Raw genomic sequence first — 13,007 nt, forward strand, 5'->3', positions numbered from 1 at the left:
CAATGGACAGTCTCTTGATGATAAATCCTCTTTAAGAAATGTTCGAGATAAACTCAAAACATACTCTTGGCCTTGGTTTTGATTTATGTAAATATCTTAGCCTTAACAAAGTGGCAAAATTTTACTCAAACTTTTATTAACCCAGTATGTAAATTCATCCTATTTAAATCAAATGAAGCATACTTTTGTTCTTCTCACCCCTACTTGATGAGATACTAGTTTATCTTATTGCTAAAAGCAAATTCAACAAGAAAAAGATAAAGCTTAGTATGTTTAGTTTAAAATTTCTGCTTTGCATTTTTAAAAGTCAAAACTATCATAGCTATCGTTTTATTTTCTTTAAACAATAATGGGTATAGTTCTTGCTGGTGTAGTTATGGGCATTTATCTATAGCTCTATCTTTATTACCACTTTCACTACTGAACTTGTGATAATATTTTATACCCAGGGTAGCATACCCAGAGTTTGTCTCATATGTTTCATTCTGTTGAATTGGTAAATTATTTAATATATACAAGGTAATTTTCATTAGGAAGAAAAATTGGGTTGGTGAGTTTGCTAAGAGACACACAGGATTAATATGCCTGTTCAGACCATCTAATCTAATTTTGCACTGCATAGGCCTCTTTCTTTGGAAGCTCTATTAATACTGGAGGAAGTACCATCAATTTCAGTAGCATGTGAGTTTTGTGAGGAGTAAGGAACGAGTATTGTCTACCCCAGATTAAATAGATTCATTTAATCATTCAGCTACTTTTTAAGTACCAGTAATGTGCCAGTCATTTGTAATCAGTAATAAATGACAAGCCTGTATTTTAAGGACTTTTCAGTCTACTAAATATTATTTTTCCTAAAACGTATGTCTTATTCCACAGCTAAAGCTATGAAACACAAAAAGACAAAAGTACTTTCTCCTGACCAAGACTAACTGTGTTCTAAATCAATAAGCTACTTTTACGTACCTCTGGGTAAACTAACATCACTCAGACATAGGTAGAAGAATTCAAGCCACTAAAAAAATTCAGCCATTTCATTTGCTACCTCTATTATCAAAATTGCCAATGGCCAAGATCCCGCACAAGGTTGCAATGGTTGAGCACCAAACATGTCCAGAGGGCATTGTTTACCCAAATTAGGGTGTCAGAACACTGTTCACATAAATTACAATCTGCATGGCCAAATGCCCTACCCAGCGGTGTCTTTTTCAGCTGCCTCTTTCATGGCCTTTCAGGAACAAGAGTTACCAACTAATTTCTTCATTTCAATGTGTTCAGTGCTTTTTGAGCTCCTGCTGTGTTTAGGGCACTTCTCTTCATGGAGTAATAGAGAGAGATAAAGATAAATAATGTATAAATGTATCATTTAATGGACAACATTAGAGTCTAATAATTTCTTTTACAGACTCCAGATCCCAATGGAGTCACAAACAAGATGAGTGAATAACTACATCTCCTTTCTTAGGGATTCTATCTTAACGAATATGTCCAGGTTGGCCAAGAACTGTTAGTGGCATTTACTTAAAGGCCAGCTGGAGAATCTGTGCTCTTTCACTAGGTCACTGAGCAAACATTATCTTTGTGTTCCCTTAGTGCTTCCTGATCTCAGAAGAACACTAAACCATTTCCTTTCCGAGCTTCTGAGGAGGTCCTCCTCTGAGGAGGACCTTGACTTCTTCAGCCAGGCTATAGGACTGAGTAAATTAACATATTTCAGGATGAACTGGCTTGAGGACCTGCATAATGACTGTTTTCCTCACAGAATTTCAGTGGTAACATTGATAATTAAAACAAGCAAACTGAAAAGTGCTGGCATTCTCTCATGGCCATCTGTGACTTCTATGTGCGGTACTTAATGTTCAAGGGGAACTGTATGTTTGAACTGGCTCTTGGTTTTGCAATGAAAGTGAAGGGAGAGCATTCTTCTGCTTATGCCTGCATATTATATTTTTCTCTCTGAACAACATGGTTAGAAATTATGGTATTAAATCATTTTAAATTCCATTGCTATGCTGCATTTCTTGTGTTTAGCACTTGAAATATGAGACTGTAGTATAATTTAATTGTGAAATTAAATTTGCTATCTGGATCCAGGCTTTTTTTTTTTTTTTTTTGTAGTGGTAACCTTAAACCTTTCATTTTTAATAGGACTTACAGATTTTGACTTTGCTATGGGAAATTAGGAAGTGTGATCTTACTTCTTTTGACTGAGTTCCAACATTTTAACACAAGTATTTTAGAAAGAACTAAAAGTGATTATTATTTCCTGTTGGATGTTATAATAATTGTGCAGCATGATCAGGAAGAAATATGATATTCATGACTGGAATCAAAGACTACAAACAGTTTAAAACATGAATAATAGCTAATATGTTAAAAGACGTAAAAGCGTATTTATTATGTTGAATTACATGAAATTGCTACTTTTAGTAGGATAAAACGTGGTCAAATTTGGGCAATTTTGTTTGGCCTAACTTATAATGAATTAGTTAGGAGAGTCTGTACTTTCATACTACTTGGTTTAATCAAAATGAAATTATGTGATCTTTAGCCTTAAGTGAGTTAGTCATCAGAACGTAATGCCAATTCTTCTCTCACTCGATTTAATGCCTGCTTTCAGGCTATTTGACTATGCAATAGGTCTATCTTTAAATGGTTATGAATGGAAGAAGGCAAACAATGGTAACTAATTTGGTTATTTAAAAATGGAAGTTTAGTATTTTTAAAAATCCAGAAGTGAGGATGAAGGAGTGGTTAAAACTATGGGGGATTATCTGCATTTACTTACATGCGTGACTCTGTCTCTGATCACAGTATATAAAAGATATTTGAGTAGGCTATAAAAGGAGTATGTTTCCAGATGAGATCAAGAGGATGTTACATTTTTGAGAATATCTGCAGATTTTTAGCTGAAGAAGGAAAGTGGTTTATTACAGGGCAAGTCCTTCTCAGAGTCAATATATTTATGTTGTCATCGAAGTTCAGTCACTGGCAGTCATCAAGCAAGTCCCCTAACTGGTCTGGAAGCATTTTATTTGTTCAGTTTACTGACAAATCTCAGTGCACATGTAAATTCACACTTAAGAGCAACTCTCTGGTTCTTAGGAGTCCGCCCCAGAGATTGGGAGCCATTGGAGTAGAAAAGCTGTTAACCATTCTTGGTCTCACATTCTAATTCCTCTTAATTTAAGAGGAATTAGCAACAATTGAGGAAAAGCAAATAAATTGGAAATTTGAAAACACGAAAGTGAGCCTCACCACTCAAGCTGATAATTATGTACGGGTTCTTTCTGTTTGGTGGCCAGAAACCAGACAGTGGAATTGATGAGCCAGGATGTCCTGCTGGTGCTGGCTGCAGCCTGAAAGGAAATAATCTGGATAATTGTTTAATTAGATACTTCTTAAAAAGAGAAGCTGGTGCTCCCCAAGAAGCGTGGTCCAGAGTAAACATGCTTTCAACCATATTGTTCAAATAAAAACCCAATGACGTTGCATCGAAGGCCAGCCTCCGTGAGGTTATATTTCCATTGCCACAAAAATATTCCCTTTAGCTGTTCCCTGTCAGTCGTTGTCATTCTCTGTCAGTTTTTCTTTTCATTGTTAAGGACTTCTGGATGATAATTTTCCAGTATTACGCTTACAACTAAAAAGGACAGTAAATAGAATCTTATCTACACACACAGTAACGGGAGGGCAATACTTGAGGGCTTTCTGTGAGAGGCAACGTATACAATGGTTATGACACAGACTGTCATGCGTCAGCCTGGGTTTAAATCATCTTCTATCACTTACATAACATATAAAGTCTGTAACCCATGTGAGGTTATTTGAAACTTTTGTGACTCGGTTCCTGCAATTGTCAATTGGGGGTGGTGATAATAGGCTTGTAGTAAGGGTTATATGAGTTAATTCATACAAAGCGCTCATGTCCGTAATACCTGGCACCCTGTAAGTGGCATGTAACTGTAGTAGTCACTTGCTGTTGTTCCTGTTTCCTTTATAGCAGTTTCACCCAAAAGTGATTGTTTTCTATAACCTATCCCAGTCATGGCTCTTTTAAACTGGTATTTTGACAGAATTATCATAGCATGGTAATCTATCAGTTTTATAAGAAGTGGCTCAGAAAGTTAAACCACATGTAACACATTGGCTTCTGCACCTATATGTATCGTGTTTCCCCGAAAATAAGACCTAGCCGGACCATCACCTCTAATGTGTCTTTTGGAATAAAAATTAACATAAGACCCGGTATTATATTATATTATATTATATCATATTATACCTAGTATTATATTATATATTATATTATACGAGACCTGGTCTTATTTTAATATAAGGGTCTTTATTAATTTTTGCTCCAAAAGATGCATTAAAGCTGATGGTCCGGCTAGGTCTTATTTTCAGGGAAACACAGTAGATAAGGCACTGAATATAATTGTGGAGTTCAAATGACCAAATGTATTTTGGTCCCCCCTTTACCTTTTCTTTTTTTTCCATTCCCTCGAGACTTTATTTTTAGGGCTCTTTCTCTGAGCTGTATGCATTCATATTTAATAATTGCCATTTTTATTCTTTTTGTAGTATTAAATATTAAATATCAGGCAGAATACCTCCTTTAATTTCCCTTTGAAGTAATAAAACATAACCAGTAACTTTTCCTTGAAACCTATAGCCATACTCTGTGTCAAAACAGAAGTACTTAATAAAGCCAGGAAAACAGGTATGGAAAGCTCTTGGAAGAATATTATATGTTGGATTGAATGAAATATATCAAATAAAGCAAACAACCAAGAGATAATTGATATAGATTTGATCTTAGGAGGCTCTCACACAACCGGCATTATGATAAACTCCTATTACCAAAAACTATTTTAATGACTTCATTCATAGTGAGATTTTTAGCATAAGTAAGAATAACTCCTTTATAAATCTTGTAATAGATGAGGTTTCTGACTGCTCAGCAGACATTTATTCCAAACTGCCAGATATTGACACCTAAAAATATTCCTCTAAATGAGTATTTAATTTTACAGTATCAGTTTACATATTTAGAACAATGAAGTAACATTAGAGTATGAACTCCTGTGTAGTCAACTGTCCTCACAAAGGAGGTTCCAGGGACCTCCCTGGGGAAAGTGTAAGGGTGATATGAAAAACAGTAACCTGTAGACCACAGGCTCAGACCAATAGAAGGGATGGGATGATGGCCATAGAGCTGGAGTGAGGTGCTGGAGTTCTCTTGTTTCATCAGGGCTTCTCACTGTAGTGGTGAATAACAAGGAGTTGAAGGGCTTTGTGAAGGAGACTGGGGAGGCAAAGAAGGGGGAGCTTGAAGGAATGGAGCCCCAACTATTTACCAACCCCCTCAGTCACACAGTGCATTCTGAAGAAGTGTTTATAGTCATATCATCCTTGTGTGACATCATGTGAGAAGCCCAATGTGATGAGGAAGTATGCTTATTACCACAGGAACTTTGAATAGTCACTATTTATCCTTCTTGGAGGCTGTTATAATCCTTGTTGACAAAAGAAATTGTGGTAATTTCATTCAGATTTTCTTAAGGTTTCTTGAACTCAAAAAAAATAAAAACACAAACTGACTTAACCTGGAGAAAAATTTTGTTTAAAATCCCATTATTCTTATGTTTAGCTACATAAAATTTGCAATTTCTTTCTTTTGAATTGTAATAATTATTTGGGATATCTCCCATGCTTATCTAATCCACTTGAATTTCTGTAAATGATTAGAAGTATCCTAAATGGTAGTAGAGACAATCTGTAATTTATATTTTGGACATCATGAGTCAAATTATTTTGAAAGTTTGTATACTATTAATAAATAAATGTATTTTAATTGAAATTTTTATTTTCAAAAATTAAAATAATGTATCTTTTCTATTTATGGGGAGGGGATTCTAAGGAGAGTTTTTAAAATTATATCCATTATACCAAAGTATAACTTTTCCAAATAGGATATTGTTAAAAGAAAACCCAAAATTTTGGTTTAGAAATTTGTACTTTGTTCAACTGAAAAGAGAATTCTAGGATAACTCATATTATTCTTTTTTGAATAGCAATTGTTATAAAACATTAGAAGGCAAAAACAGTTTGTTAATTGCCAAAAATGGGTATGTGTTCTTCTAAGGTATTATTCTACCTTTTTCTTTTTTTTTCCCTTCTTTTTCTTTATTTCCTTTTTCTTTCTTTTATTTGTTTCTTAAATTAATTTTTTTCAAAATATTTTTCTTTTTTTATTTTCCTTTTTTACAATTCCAAACGATATGCATATACCAATACACCTCTGAAAGCAGAGACAACTACATTCTGGAGAATTCTCTGGCAGATCAAATTTTCACGGCCCGTATTTCAGATTTACTTTGAATATCAATATTAAAGACTAATTTAAGTATTTTTTTGATTTTTATAAAAAGCGTAATTGATAATTGTTACAATTTTAACAAACATTCATTCAATTTCATCTGCATATAATTTTGCAATATTTTATGGGGTCTACAAAGATACATGCGAGAAAATTCTCAGACCTCTAGTATCATTTATCAAGGAGTGAGATTATCAGACATGGTGTGACCTAAACAGGTTACTAGGCCACAAGCTATTATATCTATGTCATGAGTTCCAGAAGAGGCTACATTGTTGGCATGTAGAGGTGGTTCCTCTATGGAGCTTGTCATGCTATGGGGATGATGCTGGGACCAGCCTAACTGTCCCTCTTTTTTGTAGCATCATAATAGAATCAAAGGCCTTCCTTATTCACCATTTGCCTTATGCTCTTCCATATGCATGTCTACTACCCTCAATAAATGATGTGCGTGCAGTGAGGGCTCCACACCAATGTTTTCTTTGTAACACAGTGTGCTAACCAAGGTCATTTGCAATATTTTTGTTAATTATTTATTCTATAATCATTATCTTAATGTCCTTAAGGGAAAATCTTGATAGAGATGCTGTCATACTTTTTTCTAATTGCTTTTGAAGGAAAACATTTAATTTACTTCTTTTTTTATCTTCCTTTTGGTGAACATGGCTTAGGGCAGTTACTTGGCAAGGGGCAAACATTTAATATAGCATGGATAGCATGCACTCTTCACTGTCTATATTATTATGGCTAATATTTTTTAATGAGTATCTTGTTCCTTGCAGGACGGTTCTTTTTACTCTGACTTCTGTGGTTGTACTTGTCATTACAACTGACTGGATCAGCTGGGACAAGCTGAATCGGGGATTTTTGCCCAGTGATGAAGTTTCCAGAGCATTTCTAGCTTCTTTCATCTTGGTCTTTGACCTCCTTATTGTAATGCAGGTAAGTGTCTTTGTAATTCTCCTTCTCACTGAAGCCGCTGTATGCTTTGTTCTCAGTGTAAAAAACACTATATAGCAGAAGGCTCCATAAATCTAGAGGAGAGCATCGCTCACTGTTTCTATTAATGGGGCCTTCTCTGATCATATTTTCAGCAATTTTACTGGGAGGGTGAGCCAATTGGGCTTTTATGAGAGAGGCATCACAAATTCGTTGTATGTACACTGTAAGCTGGGCCCCTAGAAACCATACAGCAACCAAACACCATAGTGGTGTTTCCTGCCAAAGCTTCAGGGGAATAAAAAACAACAAAACAAAACACAAAAGACCCCCTGTCATTCAGTAAAGGGAAAGCTGCAGAGATGAGGATGATACAGAGCCAGCAAAACAAGGATCAGCAATTGCCAAAGCAAGTCAGGATTTATAGCAGTTGAAATGGAATGATGTAAAGGTACTTTTCTGGTTATGGAAATTATCACTTTCTTTCAGTATTCACCAGAGATCCTTCCATTTTCATGTAAACAATATTTCTGTCCTGCTTAGCAACAGATTGTTTGTACAATAGCATGGTGCTAACCAGTGCTATTACTGTAATCATCCGGTGTGGATGATTTGGGGTCTTAAGAGTGTCCTTTGAATGGGACAGAAAGAGACATTAACTATTTCTTGGCACTTTATCTTGCTTATTAAATATCCATCCATTTGCTAGACATTTTCTTATTGCTTTCGATTTTGGGTTTTTCCCTCCTGAGGCATTATAAGTTACTAGAGCAGAGATTACTATTGCTGAAGGGAAAGTATGCTCTATTGTGTTCCAAATTTATGTGATAGCAGATTGGTTTTCTCATTTTCTAAAAGTAAAAGAGGCCTTTTATAAGAGATATTCTGTAGTGTCTAAAAAAAGAAAAACAGTCTTTTTCTTTTTTTGTAAATGAGATAGCCCAGACAGGTTTCAAGATGGTTCCTAGAGTATATGACTATTTTAATGAATGATATTTAAAATACATTATTTTTTTAAAAAAGTATTTGTAGACATACAATTGAATTTTTGTCTCATCTAAAAATTAATATATTTCTTTTTTTATTTCCTGTGGGATAGCTTAACATAGTGGAGAAAGCCCTGGATTTTGAGAAAGAAAGCATTGGCAGATTCCATATCTGTTTCTCACTTGATGTATGACTTCCTCTGGATTTTTATAAAACTGAATTTATAGCAGTTATGTGGTAATATATTGTGCATTGTTTGGTTAAAGGCTATTTTGGTCTTCTTCCATCTAATACTCCTAACTAATATACTTTCTTATGTGACATATCTACTTTGGCCAAGTGGCCCAATGGTACCTCTTTGAACCCATCTTAGAATCAAAAGTAGTCGCAGACAAGTAGACCGTCTTTTGAATTTGTTTAAATTTGTATTTGTGAGAGCATACATTTCCTGATTTCTTACTACCATCCACCACCTTCTACCTTCTGGGTGTAGTTTTAATGATTCTTTCAATAAGTTCTCTAAAATCGGGACTTAAAGTGGGAGAATGTAACATTACAATTTATACATACTATGGACTCACTCAAGAAGTACCTAATAAAGAGAGGTGGAAGAAAGGAAGGATAGTCAGGATTTATACAGGCAGAGTCAACAGGATTGGGAAAGGAAAGACATTCTACATAAAGGAAATGACATGAAAATGTTTACTGATTATTGAAGTGCTGAAGTGTTACGAGCAGCCAGAGCACCAGCTGACTGAAGATGGTTTGTGCTGAAGAGTATATTCATTTGGAGCATTTTGGCTACAAGTAACAATAACCTTGCCGAGTTAGCTTAATCAAAGGGGAAGTGTATTATAGTGTTATAAAGATGTCCTACAGAATTAGGGAGGGATGCAGTTGCATTTTGGGGACATGTGAAAGTAGAGACTAAAGTATAACAGGGAATCCATAGCCAGCTTTTCTTCTCTCTCATCTTTTTTTTTTCACTTCTGCTTTCTTTTTCTCTTACTGTAAAGCACTTTGTCGGCTTCCCAGTTCACATGGAAGAAAGTGGACACAGCCAATGCCTCAGAGGGACAGGATTCTCTAGGTTTCAGGCCTAATTCCAGATTGCCAGGGAAGGGACTGCAAAGACTGCATTGTCCTGCACCCATCTGAGAATTGTCTGAAGGACGATGCAGTCCCAAAGAAAAGGGAGGAGAGGCTGGAGCTCAATAACCAAATTAGTACGTATCTAATACAAAGAAGAAAAAAATGAGGCCCCAAAATAAGTCTCTTAACTCCTTTTTTCTCTCCCTGACACTGAGTCAGCCAGCCAAACTTACTGATTCATCTTTTGCAGGCTATCTCTCTTGTAGCCTAATCCTTCCTTCTCATTTCCCTGCCTCCATTCCAGTCCTGACTCTCCTCTATACTATTGTAAAACATCCTCATGTGGAACCTTCTGCCTTCAGATGTCCCCTGTCCCATATATCCTACACAGCTCATCTTCATAACCTTCCAATCTGAAATGCCATGTTGCACATGTCACTTCTCAGCCAAAAATGATCAGTGACTCCTCGTTGTCTGAGGATACAGTTCAGACTGTAGGAGTGCTCTCTGAGTGCTCTCCACAGTCTGGCCATGGCTGTTTTCTCTCCCATCTCCAATGCTCTAGCTCTTCCCCAGACCAACAGGCTTGTTGCTTGGCCCTGGACCACAGCACACTTAGTTCAGGATGTCTGGGAGCCTCTTTTGCCTCTTTTGCCTCCCCAGATGTGTCTCTCTTCTGCTCTGCTCATCTAGACCCTACCATTGAGGACCATGCCAGTACCCCTGATTACAGCCATGTGATCACTGCCTTCTTGGAACGCCTGTAGCACTTTGTACCTGGATTACAAATCAGCATTTTTCCACCCTATATAGCAGGGACCATAGCTTATACCTATATGTCCCTGAAGGCTCCCTAGCTCAGAGCCTCATGTAGGCAGCAGAGGTCCAGAGTAATAACTGCTTGATGAGGATAAAGAAATGGCATTTCAGCACTGAATCTCATGCAAATTCTGTCTCCCTTTGGGAGCATTATGTGGAAGTTCTAGGAATTAACGCATGTGGTAAAAGAGTGAATTTCAGGAAAGAGAGCCGCAGGAGGTATATATACTCAAGACAGTTAAAACTAATTTTAATTTAAAACTAAATTTAATTTAAAACAAATGTCCTAACACATTCATAACCAACTAAACTGTGATCTAATCCACCCCATATTCACATATTTCAGACAAAAGAAAAATAGAAAAGTAGCAAAATTAGTGGAAATGGAGAGAGTACTTTCACTAAAACATTTGTCCTTTTTAAAATTACTGAAGTGATTTAAAAGTAATTGACCCTAGCCTTTTCTAATGGTAGGGAAATTCAACTTACACTATTGAAAGATATTTTAATGTTTCAGGAAAAAAAAGAAAGAAACCATTAGAATATGGTACTACTTACTACTGTAAATATTTTAACATAATTAATAGCTTGATTTTAAATACTTTTAGAGGAAGTATAATTATTTGTTTTGTGAATATCCATTAAATAGAATTTTTCTACATTTCTTATGAAACCTATTTATTCTATCACATTTTTCTATAGTTCTCGTGAAGTGTCTAGAACTAAGGCATAAACAGATACTAGTAAAATATTACATGACTCATATAAATCACCCATTACTACAGAACATGAAAACTAAATTGTAAAGAACACTCCCCTCTAAGGAAATCTTATCTCAAATTTGTTTTAGTATTTGTAATTATGACATTTGATTTTATTATGCCCCTTCAGTTCATTACATAAACACTCAATTTGCAGTTATGTCCTCCCCGTTCATTCCCTCTGCTAGATTGAAGAAAAGATATATTAGAGTTAAAAATATGATTGCCATACAGTAAGCAGAGATTTTTAAAAAAGTGTCTTAGGGGTGCACTAGAGAGAGAGAGTGAGAAAGAGAGAGAGAGAGAGAGAGAGAGAGAGAGAGAGAGAGAGAGAGAGAGAGAGAGAGCAGGGGAGAGAGTAATAGGGGAAAGCTTCAAAGGAGAGATGAGAGGAGAAGGACAGGCAGCTAGAATTTGAAAAGGCAGAACAATGAATAAGACATTTTCTTTCCAGAGGGAAGTAGTATCATAATCATCAAGATGAGAACTCAGTTTTGTTCCATTAAGTTCAGAAAACATTTATGAATCCATTCCTAGTGTGCATCACATCAGGTGCTGGAGACAGAGGACAGGGAAAAGGGGAATCAAACGTCATTGACACAGTCCACAGGAGATTGTAGTTGCACAGAGGAATTTATCACATAATAGAATAAATATGAGTAGAAAAGTAGAGACATTTTAGGAAGACTATTTATTTAGGAGAATTCTTCAGGTAGAAAATAAACACTTCTACCTTTGCAGCATTTTAAATTGACCTCCCCCACCCTCCGAGGATCTAGTTACTGACATGAAGTCTTTAGAAGAAAGGAAATTTCTCTTCGTAAGATAAAACAAATGTTCTGTGCTTTTTTACCAGACAGGAAGAGAGAAAGTGAAAGAAGGAAGAGAGAGGAAGAGAAAGAGGAAGGCAGGTGGAGGAGAGATGAGGAGCCAGAAGGATGGATATAGGTGAGGGTGAATTGAAGAGACAGTAAAATGAACCTTTCTTCTCTTTAACAATCTCTCCTCTAGAAGACTTATCTCATCACTTTGCATATGTGCAGATGTGTATAGCTTAGATTTCATACATAAACAGATACATAATATAAGTCAGACAGATAAAGTCGAGAACCATATGATTTCACTCACATGTAGGATATAAAACTGAAAGCAGCAAACAAACAAGACAAACAAACAAAAACTCATAGACACAGACAAGAGTTTAGTGGTTACCAGAGGGTAAGGGGGGAGGGATGTCGTAGAAGAGGGTAAAGAGAGTCAAATATATGCTGATGGAAGGAGAGCTGATTCTGGGTGGTGATATATAGATGATGTATTATAGAATTGTACACTTGAAACCTATATAATTTTACTAATATCACCCCAATAAATTTAATAAAAAATTTAAAAATACATTATATATGTAATATTGTACCCTTATGGGCTTCAAGGTAATGAGAGAAGTCTTGTAGAAGAGAGGCTTTTAAAGAGAAGAAAGATTCAAAAAATCATATTTTGCTGAATCCTACCTTGTTGATGCATCTTTTCAGCGCTTCTCTTTCTTTCCATTTTTCTGTGTACCTGCCTAGTACTTTTATACCTGTGTACCTACATACTGCCTGTAACGTGAGTTCCTTAAGGAATGGAAATGTGTTTATTTTTTTTTTATTCCCACAGTTAGCTGATGTTCAGTGCACTGTAGTTTTACCAGAAATATTTTGCCCAATAAAGGAATAGATAAAGGAAAGAACATAACATTATTTCAGAAAAGCCAAAGAACATGAGATTTTTCAACAAGTAAAATGTTTACCAACAGCAGGAGGATGAACCATCAATAATATTAGATTAGGCCATTTCCATTGAATTATGATCTTACAGATATTAAATACCCAAATAAAAACATGAATAAATTGCTCTGTTAAGTGTTAAAAAGGACTCTTAGTCTAGTTGAAAAGCACTTAGAGAGAAGTGATATTTCCTGAAAAGTAATTCTTAATGCACAGAAAAACTAATTATGAAAATTGCATTCTGCAAACATTTTACTGTGTAACATT

At 35.6% G+C, this 13,007-nt stretch overlaps 1 protein-coding gene across 4 annotated transcripts in view; it reads left to right on the forward strand.

Moving 5' to 3' along the window:
* Positions 1–13,007, forward strand: part of TMEM117 (transmembrane protein 117) — a 388,102-nt gene that overhangs the window by 306,092 nt on the left and 69,003 nt on the right. For all 4 annotated transcript variants that reach the window (XM_033116086.1, XM_033116087.1, XM_033116089.1 and 1 more), the window contains one exon: positions 7,159–7,318. In XM_033116086.1, coding sequence (XP_032971977.1) covers positions 7,159–7,318 — 160 coding nt within the window. The remainder of the gene's footprint in view (positions 1–7,158; positions 7,319–13,007) is intronic.

Source organism: Rhinolophus ferrumequinum, chromosome 10 (genome assembly GCF_004115265.2).
Source record: "Rhinolophus ferrumequinum isolate MPI-CBG mRhiFer1 chromosome 10, mRhiFer1_v1.p, whole genome shotgun sequence".
Classification (NCBI taxonomy): Eukaryota; Metazoa; Chordata; class Mammalia; order Chiroptera; family Rhinolophidae; genus Rhinolophus; species Rhinolophus ferrumequinum.